Source organism: Microtus ochrogaster, unplaced genomic scaffold (genome assembly GCF_000317375.1).
Source record: "Microtus ochrogaster isolate Prairie Vole_2 unplaced genomic scaffold, MicOch1.0 UNK7, whole genome shotgun sequence".
Lineage (NCBI taxonomy): Eukaryota > Metazoa > Chordata > Mammalia > Rodentia > Cricetidae > Microtus > Microtus ochrogaster.
Genome location: NW_004949105.1, coordinates 301,109 through 321,110, shown reverse-complemented (window position 1 = coordinate 321,110; position 20,002 = coordinate 301,109). Strand labels below are relative to the sequence as shown.

General features: G+C 47.7%; 1 protein-coding gene across 1 annotated transcript in view; it reads left to right on the top strand.

Annotated features, from left to right (window-relative positions):
* LOC113458192 (microcephalin-like) overlaps positions 1-20,002 on the top strand; it is a 63,116-nt gene that overhangs the window by 33,458 nt on the left and 9,656 nt on the right. Inside the window, exon 2 of the mRNA XM_026788817.1 lies at positions 14,292-14,529. Coding sequence (XP_026644618.1) covers positions 14,361-14,529 — 169 coding nt within the window. The 5' untranslated portion in view covers positions 14,292-14,360. The remainder of the gene's footprint in view (positions 1-14,291; positions 14,530-20,002) is intronic.

Genomic DNA, 20,002 nt, shown 5'->3' with positions numbered 1-20,002 from the left:
AAAGAAAGAACCTAAAGACAACCCAGAAAGCACAACCAGAGAGGGGAGCAGAGCCACATCAGGGTGGCCAAGTGCCTGGGACTGGTGTGAGCTCCGTCTTCATGAAGGATATTTCCTCACTACTGAGAAAGGACCGTGACTCTACCTTGGTGGGTGATCCAGTGCCACCATTCCTTTGTAATAAGGTGCTCTGGGCTGGTCTTTGAGCTCGCTGTCTGTCGAATTATAAGTAGAACTGTCCACAGTCTACCAGCCTGACTCTTCCAAAGCCCCTTTACTCTAGTTCTAACATGGGTCTTCTGTGACCTTAGAATCACATGGGAGATTTGGTAAGGTCAGGGGCTGTGATCATGGCCCCTTTAGTTAAATCAGGAGAGCCAGGCTACAGTATTTTTGTAACTACAGGAGTGGAGTATTTGAAAACCTTGGTCAGCAAACTTTCTCTGCCTGAACATCCTACTCAACTCAGTTGGGGAGCAGTGTCAGGTCCCACCCACCCAGTTGTCTGACCTCCCTGGAGTAGTACAGGCCTGCAGCTTCTGAGGCAGCTCTAACAGCCACTTAGAATGAGAGCCACTCTATAAAACTTTATAGAGATGTCGGAGTACAGCCTTGTCTACATTTTTGCTCAGAACTAACTTTATGTGTAAGCCCAGGTCCACACATGTGTGTACAAGCGTGTGTATTCATTCACGTGAAGACTAAAGGTCAGTGTCATTCCTCAGGGGTCATCTTTGAGACAAGTTCTCTCACTGAGACCTTGAGCTCGTGAATTGACTAGACTGACTGATCACTGAGCCTCAAGGGTCTTCCTGCATCCTCTTTCCAGCCCTGGGATTTCAAGTGCATGGGGATCAAAACTAAATCCTTGTGCTTGAGAGACAAGCACTTTATTAACTGAACCATCTCCCCAACACCCAGAACTCTTGACTTCCTAAAACCCTACAGATGTGCTCCTCCGGACTTTTATATGACTTGCAAAGCTCTTACTGCCTACCTGACAATCTTTTTAAAAATTGTTGCATTCATTTACTTTCTATGCATGTGTGCTGCAGTCAAAGGGCATCGTGGAGGAGTAAGTTCTCTCTTTCCAACATGTGGGTCCAAAGGATCAAACTCAGGTCATTAGACTTAGCAGTAAATGCCTTTACCTACTGAGCCATCTTGATGACCCTACCTGATGGTTTCAAAGGCTCAAATAAAGATTCTGTAAACCAAGGGCTGATTTCCACAGGTATTGAGATTTCTAAAAATGAGAATTGAAAACAAGGCGGTTCAGGGCCACACACCACAGAGTAGCTCGCACGGTTAGTACTGAAATGTATGCAGAAACTAGCCTCGGACCTCCAAAAGGGAGGGCCAGATAGGTTGGTGGGGGTGGGGTGGAATGGGAGCTGACACATACTGGGAATCGCAACACTTTGGAGACTGAGGCAGGAGGATAAGGGAAAGTTCCAGGCCAGGCTGTAGTGTGAGACTTTTTAGAAAAGAAGAAGAAAGAAAGAAAAAAGTACCTAATGAGTTCAAATTCTGACATACTTCTTGAAGTTGCTGAACACTATGAGGCATGAAACGCAGATTTATGACTTTTTGGAAGTTATTTGTGGATTCCCCAGGCAGCTATGTTCCCATCACTTATGCAGCCTTTAAACTCAAATGCTGCTTTAAAAATCCAAGTTTGGCACACACCAGACTCTGACATTGGTTGTCTGAGTAGCATTCAGCAAAAGTCAGGAAACCGCTTCTGCCTTGGCCAACCCAATCATCATCCCGGACAACCGCAAGTGTCATTTGTACATGACTCTTAGAAACACTGGGCCAACAGTGACCCTCCTTCGGCCCTTCCTTATGCCTTTTCTCATAAAGTGAAAGTTTCGGCCAGTGCTATGGGTGAGTGACAGCCCTTTTGTCTCCCTCACAATACAGAGACTCTGTATTTACTGGGAGTTTCGTTATCAAAGTAATGCCACCCACATACCACCCCAGACTGATGCAGACATCCAGCGCTTTTTTCCTCCCAACACTTCTGTCCTCTGTCCTCACCCCATATTTTTTCTTAGTATGTTCTTTGGAATGTATCTCATTTTATTTCAAGTTAAAACCAAGGGAGATTATATAAACCATACTCTCAGACTCAACAACACATGCTCTGCCTGAGACCACCACTGCCAAGGACATAAGCGTTCTCTAAATCACTTGCACTATTGTCACTGGCCTTCACATCACCCCTCTCTGACATGCTCTCATCTCCCAGTCATCAGCCTGTTAAATGTTCCCAAGTCCAGTCCACTTAACCAGATACAGATGTTTAAGGCTGAGTTGCTACTGCATGAGAGGCAAACTCCCCTCCCATCCATCCTTGGAGCTCACATTTCAGAGCATAACCTAAGCAGCAGGGAGGGCTGCATTGTCTAGCATTTGGAGTCTTCGTGGTTATTGGCTTATCACCTTGGGCTTTGTTATAAGAATTCTTTATGGGGCTGGAGAGATGGCTCAGAGGTTAAGAGTACTCCTGCTCTTCCAAAGGTCCTGAGTTCAATTCCCAGCAACCACATGGTGGCTCATAACCATCTGTAATGATATCTGGTGCCCTCTTCTGGCCTGCAGGCATACACACAGACAGAATATGGTATACATAATAAATAAATATTTTAAAAAAAAGAATTCTTTATGGATGAATATCTGAATGTTACTTATATACACACACATACACTTCTGACTCCTCAGAGGTACCATAATCTTTCTTGAGAGAAATGTTGAAATCAACCAACATATCAATCTTTCCTCATTCAGCACGCTGAATCCATTTGATCAATGATGTATCTCATATTGTCAAGGGATTCACGTGCATTAAGCAGACATTTGATGACAAGGCTAAGAGGATTAAAGGTGGTCTCCACCACAACTCTCGGAGGTCATCACCTGCATCTTGATATAACCAGCTGTATAGCTTGAGGTTCCTGGAATGTGGAAAAGCCAAGACACCATATGAAATATCCATGTTTTAAGTCCCAAACTAGCAAGGTCAAGCTTAAAGTTTGACAGGAAGGTATAATAAACCTAGACCTATTTGGGTTGTGGATATAGAATAAAGGACTCAGATATCTTCAGACACTGACAGAGAACTGATAGTTAGAAAAGCCACCATTCTTTCAGACCACTCTGGGTTGAGCAACCGCGTCTTTAAAGCACTGTGCACTGTAACCAAAGGCATGGGCTCTACCCGGTAGGACAGATCTAGTTTGAATATTTCCTACCACATTACCCGCTTGTCACCTTGGTCAAGATGTCAGTCTCATTGACTGTAAAATGTTATCCAGTGAGAGTCTCTGCCTCAGGAAGTTGATAACTATTGGGTATTTTGTGGAATGTACCTGGAATGGTTTAACAGGTATGCAGAGCGCAGATATTGCATGAATGTGAATGAGGGGAAGGCTGTGGTAATGCGCACTGGCATGTCTGGAGGGTCTGCGTTTGCAGTTTTCCTTCCAGCATTTCCACTGAGCAGATGGTGTGAGAGCATGTTCTGAAGTTGGTAGTCCGGAGAGGTAAGGGCTTACTGAAGTCCACACAGCAGGGTTGAGACTGAAGCCTGTCCTCTTCCTTGAGCCCAGTCCTGCCCTCTTGTTGCTCAGCTTCTGGGGACAGGAGAGATTCTAAAGAGATAATAGTGGACGTTCTCGGAGGATTTGTCAAAGGGAGCTTCATGGTGGCCACGGGAAGGAGCTCAAATAAGAAACAAAATCAATTCAAATAGAACATGGCATATATTGGAGACACACACTTTAGACATCTTTGGATGTGTCCAAAAGAAGCCAACAGTTTGTAGCATATGACTAAATGAGCAACAATGTATGAGCTAGCTTCACAGATCAGGCTCCAAGGAAACTGCTTAAACACACATGTACACACTCAGAAAGAGGTGTGGTGGGACTGGGAAGTACCAGTGTTTTAGTCCGGTGGTCCTCCTCTGTGCCACATGCTGGATGTAGCCTCTAGGGAGGGGGAGATCTACTCAGCAGAGGTTCCTGATCCCTGTGCGGGAAGAGGCTGGGCCTTCCTCGCTCTGTGGCCTCGTGCCCTCCACGTCTCTAGGCACTGGAGTGCTTATCAGCAGACTACAGTAATCCCTCGGAGCAGAGCGTTTTGTTCCAAGTGCGGCAAGCTTTTAAAAATGCTTTTCCATGTCACTCTACTTTTAAACTCGTATGGTGTGTTTCCGTGCTGAGTAATTTATGGCAGTAGTTAAATAAGCATTTTACCGCCCAGAGTCTAGTGGGAGAACAGAAGCCTTTACAGAGATCTGTGCAGAAAGCTCAGGGCACACACACAGGGTGATGATGCAAAGCCAGAGCACCCTTGGTGACAATCAGGAGCATGATTTTGTGTGTGACCTTGAGAAAGTGTGTGGTGTTGGCGTGTTTACCCCAACTAAGACTATAAGACACATTTGGGTTTTTTTTTTTTAACTTTTATAGTTCTTTCAAAAATGCCTATGAGCAGTTTCAAATTAGACGCTTAAAACTTGCAAGTTCTAAGTGGCAAGTTAGAGTTGAAGTCCTCTGGTGACTGTTGCTGGATGTGCACAGCTGGGCCACAGGCCCGCTGCCGCTGTGAGCTGCTCCCGGAGCGGTCAGTCCTCTGAACTCACGGACTGCGGCTGCCTTCTGCTGCCCTTGCCCACAGCACATCAGCATTGGCCGTGTGGGGCCTTCACTCCAAGCAGCCCTTTGCTCTGGACGCCAGCTGGGTGTCCTGAGACTCTGAGTTCTATCACCTGGAGTGAGCATCAGGCAAGCTGGGTCCCCCTGTGACATCTGACTCAGCAACTGTGAATGCTAAGTTCCCTCCGGAATTTGATAACCTGTTTGAACAGCTGAGGAATCAGAAAAACACCCAATTACATCTGTGAGTTTATTACAAAAGATGTTACGGAGGAGTAAAAGTGAAGAGCCTAAAGAGGAAATGCCTGAGGCAAGACGTGGGTCAGGAGCACAGGGCACATGTAGCCCTTCTCTGTCCTCCCTGGCCCTGTACGTGTTCCCAGCTTGGAACTCTATAAACCCACAGGCTAGGAAGTCTATAGAGCTGCAACATCCCGATGGTCACATCTGCACTGGGCAGCTTCATTAGAATCACCATGGAAACACACCTCTGAGCATGTCTGTAAGGGAATTTCTAGACTAAGTGAGGTGAGAAAACCCACCCTGATGGTGGGCAAGCTCCATCCCATGGACTAGGGGCCAGAGCTGAATGCTAAGGACATGGTGTGAGCACCAGCTTTCTCGTCTCTGCTTCATGACTATACGTGCCGTGTGACCAGTCTTCCCCTGCCCCTGCAGCCATGCCTTTCCCTCTGAGAGTGGCACCCCCGAATGTATGCTGTCATTCTCAGGTCGCCTTGTCGAGTATTGCATCAGAACCCCGAAAAAAGGGATGAATACAACCCGAGTCCTCCCCCTGCCGGGCCTGCTGTCCCCCAGCAGCCTGCTTATGGCCAGCGGCCTCTCCCAACTCTCTTGGCTCCTCGCTTACTGCCTGTAGTGCTTTGCTGTAATGTTCCCCAAGAGTGTTCCCTCCTTTCCCCACTCCCTCAGTGAATCCTCATGCACCCAGGGCTCACCCATCACTACAACTCACCCTTCCATGCATTGTCTCCTCTGCCACAGTCTTGAGCCTTAAGCTGTCTTCCCTCTCTTCATTCCTGCCTGACTTGGCCCCTAAAGTATGTTTTGCTTCCCGAGCTCAAGTTGGAGCTTTCTTGAAATTAGATTCCACAGAACCCTGGTTCTCCTGCATGCCATACCCCACAGTTACCCAAGAAATCCATTAACTGTGCAAACGTAACTAAGCGTCCACTGATGTCAGGTGTTGCCGAGCATGCTGGAGTCTACTACCACTGAACAAAGCAGCCATTTCTTGCCTTTTGTTCCAGCAGGAGAAATGAGAAATAACACAAAATAAATGATCTGTTACATTGGAAGGTGCTGGAAATTTTGACAGAAGGAAAAGCAGACCAAGCTCACAGGAGGGGGAGAGTTTTGAGAGCAGAGGAGCACCCATGGTGCTTAGAGGGCACGGCCGAGGGGCACCCTTAGTGTCTAGAGGACAGGCCTTGCTGAGTAAGCTGCAAGGTCACCTAGGTGGGAAGGCAAGTGCAAGGGCGTGAGACAGACCAGTCAGGAGCCAGGAGTGGGTGTGGCTGCCTGAGAGGCATGGGCAGTGCAGGTCCATAGTGGTGAGGGCCTTGCTGTCCACTGAGGGGGCTTCAGCTTTCACCCTTGTGAAATGACACACCAGCATTCCAGATTTATGATCCCAAACTTCTGATTCTGAAATTCCCACTGACAAGAAGAGTTGCTAAGGAGGCTAGCAGGAAAGAGATAGGCACGGTGGCTTCCGCTGGAGCGGTGAAGTTGCGCTTGTCCTCACTTGAACAGCAGTGGCAAAGGCCTCGGCAGTGTTTTGATGGTGAAGCCAGTCAGTCCCTGGTCCAGTGATGTAGGACGTAAGAAAGGAAGTGAGGCCATGAGTCTGACCCTAGGGTTTGGACTTCAGCACCCAAGATTGAGATGAAAGGCTGCGGACCCAGACAATGCTGAGAAGCAAGACGGCAAGTTGTGATTTGAGCAGAGAGGTGGATCAGACACCTCTCTGCACCCATACACAAGGGGAATGGGGGCAGTGGATGGGAAGAGTCTGTACTGGAGGCAGAATCTGGGCAGCAGCAGCTAAGAAAGGCTCTTTGAGGATGGTCGTTTGGGGCTATGGGAAGAGCAGAACAAAAGAACATCCAGAACTGATACCAGGGTCTTCAGCATTCAGAAGTCAGGACAGGAAAGAGACAGTGAAGTGACTAGCAACAGAGGGGCACTATGGGTAGGATGGGGAAATTACTCCAGAGGAAGGTGGGGTCGATCCATGCCGTGTGCTGTGAAGACTATGATGCTTGTCTACCACACTGAAGGGACCTGAATGGCAGATGACATCATGGATGCAGTGGAAGCACACAGTAAGGAGGATGAGTGAGAAGAAAGAGACACAGAGAAAGCATCTGTCCAGGAGAGTGGAGCGGGGTAAATGGGGAAATGCGTTTTCAGTTGTGGATGTGAGGTAATCAGGAGGATGCAGAGAGTGACAGGCAGTCCTCAGGTGGGCAAGCAGGACGCACTTGCTCAGTGGGGACTGTTAGCTTTCCCTGGGAACAGTCCACCCCCAGTCACTGAGTCCCCAGGGAGGCTGCAGAATGTCCTGTTATTGTTCCACTGTCATCAATCAGAGGCAGTGTTGTGACTGCGTGTGAGAAACGGCATGCCGTGTTGGAGGTTGGATACCAGACAGGTGTGGTGGGCAGGGAACGAGAAGAAAGAGGGGCTAGAGATGAGTTCTTTCTTTCATCAAGAGTTCTTGAGTGGCTGGCAACTTAAAGTCACATGACTGTGGGTGTAAGGCCATGTCCACATGCAGCTGCATGGGTAATAGAAAGCAATTTGGTCTCCTGTAGTTCTTCATGTTGATGTTGAACTTAGGGAAAAGATACAGTACTGGAAACCTCCGAACCTGGCTGAATCTTCCTGCAGGTGTCACACAGGCTCTTGCACTGTCGTTCATGCTGACCTCCCCCTTTGTACATAACAAGCTAATAACGTGGCTAGGTTCTAAGTAGAGTCGCTTTCTCGTCCTGTCCTGAGTTCTCTTCCTTCTCCAGCTCACAGCCTTCACGTCTTCATTTCCTACTAAAATCATGGCAGTCTTTCCCTTTGGCCTTTCCATCCTGCGCTGTGTATTTTTTCCACAGGGCAATCCTTCTCACTTAAAAGTCTATGATATAACCTGGTGCTTATGGGGGGGGGGGGAGTTTGTTGATTGGTTGATTGATTTTGTTTGTTTGTTTTCAGATAGGCTTTCATCCTGTTCCTCAAGCTGGCCTGGAACTCAACTACGTAGTGAGTTTTTTGGTGGCCCTGCTAACTAACCTCCTCCCACTGTGTGATCATGTTGGTCTGATGCCTGCTTATTCAGCCTCATCCCATGGTCACTTCTTAAACACTCGGGGGAAAAAAAAACGCGGTCTTTTCTTATTACCTCCCTCCCCCACCTCCTGCACATTCACACTCCAGCGATCCTGGGCTATGTGCTGGAGGGTGCCAAGCTCTAGGCACCTGTCACCTGAAGTGCCCTGCCATGTGCTTTCTTCTCCTTTTCCACCACCACCAGGTCCCAGTCCCCTCTCTGAATGAGATGTCGTATTGTACTCTCAATTGAGAAACAAAGTGCACACCGTCTTCCCATTTCTGTGCTCTCAGAGTGGAGCCTGTTATTCTCCTGAACAGATGGTGGAATGAGTTGGGTCATTGGACTTAACAGTGACCCAACATGAGAATGGAGAGCAGGCGAGGAGAGCCCGAATGAGTTCAGTGACCGCATCCTGAGCAGTGTGAAGAGTCGGTGGAGGCAGGATTTGTCAGGCAGTGCTGTCAGGTTCTCTGTAATGCTCAGAGGAGCTCTGTGTCCTGTTTCCCCCCATACGGTGAAAGCTATCATGAAGATGCCCTCTAAGGACCCCACCCTGCTCTGGGTACTCCGTATTCTTCAATACAAATTCTCGGTATTCGCACTCCGATGAAGCAGCTGCCTCGGCCAGGGGTGACTGCTCTGGGTAGGACAGCACTAGGGATTCTCTCTAACTCTCTGGATTCCCCAACCCCCTTTCTGGTGCCTCCAGGATCTGTGCACACTGTGCAGTGAGGTTCTCCTGCCTCTGCAGCTCCCCTCAAAACACCTAGACAGCTGAGCCCTCCGAGAACAGTGAGAAGGGAGTCACTTCCGCCAGTGGGAGAAATATTCAGAGGGGGGAGTGTCCATGTACATACATGTGCACACATGTGATGTCATTCCTCTGACAGTATCCACCTTGATATTTTCCACCTGGATAATTTTGTCTGGGGTTTTATTTATTTATTTATAGTTTATTGCTTATTTGTTTTTTGAGAAAGGGCCTTACTCTATAGCCTTGGTTGTTCTGGAACTCACTATATTGCCCTGGATTACCTAGAACTCACAGAGATCCTCCTGCCTCAGCAGCCTCCTCAGTCTTGGGATTAAAGATCTGTGCTTACATGCCTGGCCACCTTGATTTGTATTCACTTTATGTGTATGGATGTTTTGCCTACATTTGTGTCTGTATACCATGTGTGTGCCTGATGCCTGAGGAGGACAGAAAAGGGGATCAGAACCCGTAGAACTGAAGTTACAGATGATTGTGAGCCAGGATGTGGGTGCTGAGAATCGAATCCAGGTGCTCTGGAAGAGCAGTCAGTGCACTTAACTGCTGAGCCATCTCTCCAGCCCCTGCCTTGATTTATTTGAGGCAGGGTTTCTGCCTGACCTGGAATTCATCAGGTAAGGTAGGTAGCTGGGCAGTAAGCCCCAGGGATCAGCCTGTTCCCATCTCTCCAGCATTAGGACTGCAAGCACATACCACCACATCTGGCTTTTTCATGTGAGTTCTAGGGCTTGAACTCAGGTCTTTGTGTTCACAGAGTAAGTACTTCACTGACTAAGCCATCTGTGCACCCTGTCTTCGGTTATTTTAATAATTTATTTATTTTATATGCTTTGGTGTTTTGCCTGCATGCATGTCTGTATGAGGGTGTCAGGTTCCCTGGAACTAGAGTTACAGACAGTAGTGAGCTACCATGTGGGTGCTAGGAATTGAACCCAGGTCCTCTGGAAGAACAGTGTTCATAACCACTGAGCCATCTCACCAGCCCCTAAAGTTACTTTTCTTGCAAAGTTAAGAATTACAGCACCTGTCTCCTTCTCGAGCAGACTGAGAGATACTATGTCCTCTGTGTATCCTCCATGTCCACCTGACTCCGAGTCCTCTCTCTCCAGTCTCGGTCACAGTAGGGGTTGTTATCATTTTCTCTCTGTACCCTGGACACTAAGTGCTGGTGTGCATGGCCACGCATGACCAGCGGCACCAAATGCCCTTAACATAAGTCAAGTGGGAAGGATTTGTGGGTAGAGCCCATTAGATAAGGATTCACAGAGGAAGAGGCACACTGTCCTTGAAGAAGAAAAAAACAACTGGAAATAAAATAGAAGGCTGAACAGGCAAGGTCATACCCCTTAAATTAACATGCAAGAAACTGACATTTTTCATATCCAGTTCTGTGAGTGTGGCACCAGCCATCTGAAAAGTCCAGGCTCATTGGCGGTACACTTGAGGAATTGGCTTAATGGGCAGAGCACATTTCAGAGGGAAAGCAGACCCACATTAGCAGCCCCCCAGTCCCATGCTACAGGAGTAAAGCAGGTTACTAATGAAGTGGACCCCATTGTGGATTCAGAAGTCCTGACCCAGGACGTGGGCACCCATGTGAGTGTCCTAGAGGCCTGCCCCAGTACTCAGAGCTGACATGGCCAGCTCCTCACAGTTAGGGAGGTGGCAAGTGCCCCGTATTCCAGATCTAAGATGCACCGACAGTGCCACCTGCTTGTGTTTCCCATGCTTCTCAGAAGAGTCATCAGGCTGAGGCTGTGTGTGTGTGTGTGTGTGTGTGTGTGTGTGTGTGTGTGTGTGTGTGTTATTGTCAGGCTATGGAAAGCTTGTTTGGGGAACCAGGTGTGGCATTATCTCACTTGACCTGGGTGTGGATTTGTCTCCTTGGTAGTGGTGAGAAGCAAAGTTGGGAAAGGCCAGCACTGTGGGGCCCAAAGCCTTTGATTCAAAGCCTGACTGTCCTGTGGCTAGCAGATGGCCTCAGGCAGGCCTCCTCCTGCAGCCTCTCCCAGAGGTGGCCCACCAGGGTCCTGCATGTCCCATCAGTGAGCCAGAGACTCAGCAGGTGAGCTCCCCACTGATCGAAATCCACTGCCCTGGCCACACTGAGTGAACTGTCAGCCCCTGCCAAGGTTTAGTTCTTGATCGTGAACAAATAGCTAGGATTCCTTGGAGCGAGAAGCCTGCGAGATTCTGTTCTGCTTCAACAGTACACAGTCTGCCATGGCTGACTTCTAGGTAAACAGATTGAAGGGTCTGAGCTAAACCCTGGTGAATCAGTAGCCTCTCTGCTCAGGACAAATCAGAGTCCATTTTTGACCTCAGCTGGCCCTGTATCGCTGCTAACCTCCACCACCAGTGTGGAATAAGAGCTCAGAGCAAGAAGCAGCCATTTTCTGTCTGCTTTCCTGTCCATAAATACTTATGTGTGAAATATCATTACATCACTTTAAAGGCTGCTTGAGCCTAGGGTGTCAGTGACCTCCATTCCTGCTAAGATTTTTTGCCTACAGTATCGATCGCTGTGTAACTGAGGCTGGCATGATGAATGTGCATCGCCGTGCCTGTCGTCCGTCCTGACTTCTAAAGAGGATGTAGACTCTGCAGAGAAGAACCTGCTTCGCTGGAAAACTGAACTCTCTAACCTGAGCATGCCCCTCTTACTCACCTGATTCTGGCTCTGAAGGCCTTTGAGCCACTTTGGGACTCCGTAGATGGCCACGCAAATTTTGTCTGGGGACATGTGGTGCAATTGTGTGCAAGAAGACACTTTCCCTCCCCAACAGGAAAGCCAGTGTCTCTGATCTATACAACACGCTCCTCTGGTTCTCCTTCAACAGATTTCAGCTTGATGGACTCACTCCGATTTGGTGACACAAACTGTTATTTTTAGCTTTGCCCTTTTGTTTGTTCATGTGTGGGTGTGTTCATATGTATAAGGGTTCACGTGGTTGGGGTGCATGTGGAAGCCAGAAGTTGATGTCGGTTGTCTTCTTCACATGTTTCCATGTTGTTTTAAAGTACTGCATTGTAAGTGTGTATGTGTTCATTGTGTGAGGATTTTAGAGTGGATTAATAGATGCACAGAAAATCCTTAAGAGTAGTTAATTGAGTGAGATCATTCAGATACTTTAATTTCTGGAAAGAAAAAGTTAAAAAAAAAAACAGGTAGTTCACACACTTAGAATTGGTTTTCTAATATAAGGAAAAAAGAAGGATGTGTCGGTTTGGTTGGTTCAGGTAGGTTCTTCATCTTCCCATTCATCCATTCCCATCATGTCCCAAGGGCTCAATAACTGCATGTGTCTCACATACACGACCGTTTAGCCCAGAGGGCGTTGGTGTTGTAACGGTGAGAGAAACGTCCCACTTAGTCTTCGATCCCATTGACTGCGAGTATGCCATCTGCAGAGGAAAGGCGTGGATCAGTCTAGTCTGTCTTTGCACTGGAAAGCAGCCCTGTGTAGAACATAGAAGTTAGTGTACCCCCAGAACATCCATGTCTCCTGCCTGCCTTTATGGAAGAGAAGATTTAGTGACCTAATAGACGGTATCTAATGTACAAACATTGACTTTCTACTTTGTATCCTTCTTGCTTCAGTCATGGGTCAAATTTCTAATTACTGTTTCAAATACATGGCTATGCCCTGGACATTGTTTCTTGGGCTGCTGTTTCACCACAGCCTAGTCCAGCAGCTCAAGAACTTGGTGGATAGTGGCGACCGTGGTTTCTTCTTTGCATCTGCCTCACCATGGAGGTAGAGTAGCTCTCTCTGAGCCTGCTTCAGCCTCATCTCTTCAGCTAACAATCCCCCCACTGCCCTTCTCACAGGAATATCAGTGTGCTCCTCACTATGCCAGTCAGGGGCACATTTTCAACACCCAGTATTAGAAAATCCCAAGGAAAAGAAGAGAAAAGAAATTTTATAACTAAGTTAAAGTATACCGAGTGGGCCCTACTACCCTGATAGTGCAGCTATGTTTTCACAGTGGGGCCCTCTTTACACTAGGTCTAGGTGTGGTCCTTCTCACTCACGTAATCCCCGCACTTAGGAGATAGACACAGGAGACAGAGAATTTGAGGCCAGCCCAGGGTATGAAGAGTTCCAGGCCTCTCTGACTGACACAGCAAAACCCTGCCTCTGAAACAAAACAAAACACCAGTGTAGTGTGCAAACGGGGTGGGGAAACATGGGCGGTGTAAACAGAGGAACTTACTCTTTGCTGCTTGCAGGGTCTCTCGCCCTTCAAACAGAGCTCCACCAAGGCTTCACCCTTTTCAAGAGCTCAATTTCCCTGAGCCGTGATCCCAGCTATTGGGGGAACAGTCTAAAATACTTAAAATACATAGCTCTCAATAGCTCCAAGGCTATTTGCACTTAAGAAGAAAGTCCTTATCAATCTGTTATTAGTAAAATGTATTTAAAATAACGGGCTTTCTATTGGCCCACTGGGTTCCTTGAGTCGACCAGATGATCACTACAACCATATCACACTACACGGGAGCACAGATTCACTTGTCTGCTTCCCAAATGCCTCCCACTGTCTGTGACACTTTCTCAAATGCTGTCTAAAACACCCTCCAAACTGTTTTCCTAATGACTCATTGAAACATCTCCCAGGGTCCCCTCCCCCACGTGCACACTGCTCTCTCTGAAGACTACACTTCACACTCTCTTTCTATCCCTTTACCCTCTCACCTGGTGATCTATCTGAAAGAGTCTTAGAGTCTGCTAGTCCCTTGTCACAGAGCCCTGGAGCCCCTACAGTTGAGTGATGGCAAAGGCAATGACAACAGTAGATTCCCCCACCCACACAGGCCTCCAAGCTACTCCAACAGTGCTCAGAGATATACTTGGTTACTCTTTAATACTTGGTTTTTAAAATTGTGATAATTCAGAAGCCAACCCATTTTCTTTTGTACATTTGTATTCCTAGAGTTTTAGCCCTGTCCACTCTGGAAAACGTCTTTCACATTGTCATCTTCTTGAGTCTTGTGAATGTAAAATTTGCCCAAGAATGGAATAGAATAGCTTTTGTGAGTTGGTCTAAAGTGGGACCCCACAGTCCAGTGTGTTGAAGTCTGGATCTCTTGCTGGCTGTGGTGTTTGAGAAGTTAGTAGATTGGGAAGATGTGAACTTCATCGCAGAATTAACCTATGCATGAGTTCATGACTGAAGGGCTTTTAGGGGGCAGGAACTAGTTGGAAGAAGTTGGTCACTGGGGTGTACTTTTTCCCCTAACTGCACTCTATTCTGCACTCGGTTTCCCAACTCCCTTGCTTAGCACAGAAACCATGAACTGACACCCTGAGACCATGAGCTGAAACGAAGCCTTCTTCCCCGATGGTGTTTGTCTCAGATACATTACCAAACTGACAGAAACTGACTAATACAGTAACCTTACCTTGAGTTTATTTTCGAAAAGAGAAGTCAGCTTCACTGTTAATGTGCTCTCCACACTGAGTGAGTTCTGCCCCCACTGACTTCCTTCCCTCCACAGGTCTGCAGACTTGAGCGCCAGTTGTCTACCCAGCGATACCAAGGAGCCCTCTTCGCCAATCAGCCAAAGATGTTCATTGCACCAGCCAGCAGCCCCCCAAGAGCCAAGCTGTGTGAACTGGTGCTCCTGTGTGGTGGTCACGTCAGCCCAACCCCTCAGCTGGCCAGCCTCATCATTGGTCCCTACCGTGGCAAGAAGGAACCGAGGATCCAGTACCTGTCGGAGAAATGGGTCTTAGGTAGGAACCCAGGTGGTGGGACAGGGGAGGGTGCTGCTGGTCACAAGGCCATCAGGAGCTTAAAGAGACTACTGCTTTGTGGTTCAGGTAGTAAGAACAGGCATTGGGAGACATAGACGGTGCCCATGTGGTTTGGGCCTGAGATTAGCAGCTCAGCCTCCAGGCGTCTTCCCTAATAGTCATGGACACACCTGCCCCTTACTGCCAGCTGAATGACAGTCCACAAGGAGAAGAGATTGCACTGGGCCTCGCCCTCTCAGCACATGTAGGAAACCTGCTCACTCAGAGCCCACTCATCCTCAACCTGTGAACACGGGGTAACCACGGTACACTGGCTGTCTTGAGTTAGATACCTGTACTAGGTGCTACCTGAGTTTCCCAGGGAGGAAAAGATACTAACCTAGACCTCTAGCCATAGGAGGCTAGCTACACGTATGATAGCGACAGACAGACTTCACCAGTTATTCCACTTAGGATTGCAGAACTCTCTAGAGGAGAAAGGCCGTGCAGCCAGGAGTGCGCTTTCCCAGGGGTGTCGTCCTGCCTCCTTCTTCTCCCTTTCTGTCCTTCTCTTTCCCTCCTTTTATGCTGGGCTCACCATCCTGCAATGGACTCATCCCAGACAGGATGAACTCCAGACTCAGCTTTGAGAATCACTGAAAGTTTGGCAAATGTATTGGTTTGCCAAGACTAAGTCCTGCAGACCTGAAACAGTCTTTTCTCACCATCATGGCACCTGGAAGGACAAGGCCAAGGTAGGGTCAGAGAGATTCCCTATGACTTTCCCCTAAGCTCGCAAGTGACATCCCTTCCCTTCGTGACTTGCTTCTTTGAGTCCACACGTCGTCCTTAAAGACACTGGTGAGACTGGTTCAATCCCACCTGGGACCTAGTTTTAATGTAATGCCTTCCCTAGATTCTGTCTCCAAGTACATCTACATTCTAAGGTGCTGGGGGTAGGACTTGAACATAAGAAGACTCAGCTCCACCCTAACAATGGATTACGCCATTTACAGATCCTTACCTGGTTCCTTCAGAGCTATCTCGTGTGTGTGTGTGTGTGTGTGTGTGTGTGTGTGTGTCCCTTTCTTTCACCTTTCCTTTGTCTCTTGTGGCTGAAGTCCAACCATCTCCTCCCCTTCTCATTCCCTCCTCTCTCCTCTACTCTGTCCTCCTGCTCCCCACCTCCACCTGCTCCTCCCCTCCACCCCTCCCTAGTCATCTCCTCTTTCTGTCTTCCCCTTTCTCTCCTGAGGCTGAAGTCTTTGCTGGGTCCTCCAAAACTGTCTCCCACTGTATTTATTTATCTCTCTCCTTCTCCCTCTCCTCCTTCCTGCTTCCCCTCCTCCCCATCTCACCCTCATCTCTAAATCCCAAGGTTCTGGCTTCTCTCACTCTGTTCTTGATGTTGTCCTTGAATAGATAAATAGATAACCTTGTTTTCCAAAGTTCCATTCACACAAAAACACATACATTTTATGAATATCTTTTAAATGATTGATGAGTGTTCCTGTACATTTGTACAAAAGTACTTTTTACTATCTGCTATAGAGCAATTTGTCTTTTCCTTAGAAACTATTAAAAAAAAAAAAGCACTACCATTTAGCTCCAGTCCCAAAGCCAAGCCACTGTTTACTCTTCTGAGTACCAAGAATAGAACCTTCAGTCATCACATGCTCTGAAGCCGGCTTCTCGTTTGGTTTCTTGGAAAAGTGCATCAAATTAACAGTCACTACAGACCAGAACTGGGCCCTGAAAACACGCCTGGGCATGCCTGGTGTCCAGTCTGAAACGACAGCTAATGGTTCTAGAGTTCGGGAACTGTGTGCTGCTCAGGGCCCCAGACCGAGCCTGTAGTCTTGTTATTTCCAGGCTGGGTGACTGGCAGCCCTTCCTGTTGCTCCCGCGTCCTGTGCAGTCACTGTCTCAGCCAGGCTAAGTTCTTCCGGTTGTTTTGTCTGTTGGCTCTGGCTAGGGTTTTAGAGGATGACTGCCTACCTGCTGCATCCCCCCAAGGCTCCGCAACATTCTCTGCATGCCAGGGCTGGCTCTGGGACCCTAGTTTCTGCTCCTTTCCTCCCCCTAATTGACGTCCTGTTGCTGACCTGTCATTGATTGCACCAGCTTCTCTGCCCTTGGCAGCATCCGGGTATTGTGCGTGCTTCAGGCCTGCCTGTGTAAGATGAGTACCCCAAACACACAAGTCTTACAGCCTGAGCCATGTATCTTTCAAATACTAGTTAGCTCGGTTTTTCTTTGTGAATTGAATGATAACCCAACAGATGCCGTGATGTACACATAACAGAGGTGTTGCCTCCACATCTGTCCACCAAGCACAGATAGGCAAACATAGCCGAGTCCTATGCCTGTGTCCACTCCAGACACTGCACTGTCTTGATCTTTTTCTGCTCACCTTGTGTGGTGACCAAAGGAGACAACACAAGAGCATGTGACATGGTGTGTGTTGTGGTTGGCCTTCCCAGGACCTCTGAGTGACAGCGTCCCTGCCAGCATAGAGCTATCACCCCAGTGCCATAACAAAGTGACGTGTGTCCTTTGAAGGCTCTTACTCCCCAAAACTTACACTATTATAAACATTTCTCTAGAGAACATTTTATTCTCAGGCTGGTGGATTAGATTCAGGGATTGAGTGCTTTCCTACTCTGTACAAGGCCCTGGGTGGGGTCATCCTGCAGAGGGAGAGAGAGAAAGAGAAGAGATACTGGTTCTCAAAACATACCCAGAGGGGCTGAAGATATAGCTTGATGGTAGTGCACTTACCTACTAAGTATGAATGCTCTAAAATAAATGAGTAAATAGAAAAAAATATATACAGAGATTAACAGGAACTTTTAAAGCATTGACTTGAAAGGAAAATTATTTCATGATATGTTATGAAAGCAATATTCAGTATTCATCAATTAAGTTTATTCCAACTGGAATAGACAGTATGAGTTTGGGCCAAGATGAATCTTCAGGGTAGGTTGGATAAAATGTTTATTTAAAAGTGTTAAAAGCCCAGGCAATGGTGGTGCACGCCTTTAATCCCAGCACTTGGAAGGCAAAGGCAGTTGGATCTGTGAGCTTGAGGCCAGCCTGGTCTACATAGTGAGTTCCAAAACAGCCAGGACTACACAAAGAAACCCTGTCTTGAAACAAACAGACCAAAAGTATTAAAAGCTTTTTCTATCCCCTTTCGAATTTGTTAGTTCTCATCCAAAATGAAAATCCAAGGCCTGAGTGTCCTACATTTGCTTGGTTGATAGCTTTATATTTATTCTTATAATTGAGCTTTGTGTGACCCTGCTGAGAAGTGCCTCAGAGAAAGTGAGAGATTCTTGTAAGAATTTCTTCTAGCCTTGTCTGATGAACCGTTAGCGCTGAGCATCCTGCCTTCCCGGCCATTGTGTGTTGCTGACATAGGACATGAACGAGTGCAGAATGTCAGCCTGTGGAATTCAACAGGAGGCATTTATTCCTTGCCTTACTCACGCTCTCCACAGAGGGTGGCAGATGCCACGCTGCCTTACAAGGAGTCTGTGTTCCCCGTCCACTCCCTAGAGCCCATTTTCCCTGAAACAGCACTGTACTTGGGCCAACATTCTCCATGAATCATTCAACCAGGAGGAGAAATGGGGGATTTTTGAGCAAGAACACCCCTGTGGGCACTTGAATATACATGAAAATCAACAAGAGAACAAACATCAACTTCCTGGTAGCAGGAACCAGGCACTACCTGTCCTAATGTCAGTAATATGGGTGTTATTTAAAACTGTTTCCTAATTGTTGACTTCTCCTCAGCACTCCCACAAGGTCTAGTTCCCATTTTATATCTCAAAGATCCCAGGGTCTAAGGCCCCTAACTGGTGAGAAAGAGGCACACAGAACTCTGCACCAAGAGCTGTCAAGATGTGTGACTTGGTGCTGTGGTCATTCCTGGTCACGCCATCCCCTCCCTTCGATGTTATTAAATAATATGGGTTTGGCCTTTCTCATGAGACTGATTCCAGTCTCTGCCTCCCTTTAATTGTCTGGGCTACATTCAAGAGATAAGGCATACATTTATGCTATTGTGGGGAGATAGTGCACTATTCTCCACAGAGCTGCCAGAAAAAGAAAGTTTAGCCTTGACATGACTTCCGCACAGCTTACAAAGAACATTTGACTGTTGCCCGTGTCAGAGCTTTCAGGAAAAAGGTCCCTGATAGCTTGGGGGCCTTCCCATGCTGTCCTGGGTTATTCATTATGTCCCCACTGGCTGATCAGCTAAATGCGTTAACTGTGGCTTTCTGTGAATCAAGGCTAATCTGGATGACAAGTTCCCTGGGGATTCATAATTAAATGGACACGGGAGGGTTGGTCAAGCTCACCTTGTCCCATATCCCAGTTGCATAGATAAGAACCAGTCACAGAAAGCTGAGGGTCCAGAAAAGAAACCAGAAGAACGGGAGGCCAGTCTGCCCCTCCCCCTTCCCATGTGTTTAATTTATCCTTGCCCAAGAATCCAGACCCAGCAGCCCACCAGTCATACTGAGGGAGATAAGAGTCTGTACGTTGGCTGCTGGCACGGGATCTTAGCTTTGGTTTGGGAAATATATGGAAAGACTAGACTCAGAAAAGGTCCCTAAGCTCTCCCAGTACTCCAGGTGATTGTCCTTGAACTTTCCTGGCCACCCTTGTTCATCTCAAGCCAGTTGTTCCTTCCGCCTCCTCTGGACCACAAAGGCATCTGTGTCTTCAGCTCTGAGCAGAAACAGTATCACGCAGCAGCATTTTATAGCCTCCAGAAGGAACGTGCACTCGGGGAAGTCACTGTGGCCATTAGCATGGTTGTGCTCAGCACTTGTGAGGTGACAGGCACCTCTCTAAGACCTGTTGCAGAGCTCAGAGGTTCACAAAGCTCAGCAGCAGCCCCTCTCCTCAGCAAGACCCCCAGCGAGTAACAGCATCTAAAAGGCCCTCTAATGCCATGCTACTGATCACTTGGCCTGCCTTTGCTCGCTGGCGTGGTTAACTGATGCCCTGGGTTTTGGCCGAAAGCTGGCTTTCTTGTGACTCTGGGATACCTTGGGCTTGGGTTCCTTTTTGTTGCAGTTGTCTGCCAGGCAGTAAATGGTAAACAACCTAGAACCCCAAGTGCTGGGGTTCAAGTGGTTGACAGAAAGCCCGCAGGGAACTTAGGGTGTGACTGCATTTGGAGATAGGACCTTGAAAGATGGCAAAGGGTTAAGTGCTCCTAAAGGAGGATGTTGATCCAATTGGATAGTTTCTCTTCTAAGAAAGGGGAGCCACGTATAACAAAAACGCTATGGGGGGGGGGGGGAATGCCAGGAGCCAGAGCATCAGCTATCAAGAGACCTCAAGAGAAACACCTTGACTTCAGGCATCACTGCAGAACTCTGAGAAAATAGATGAATGCTGTTTGCCTCACCCTGCCTGGGGTTCTCTCATCACGGCCTGGGTTACCTTAATT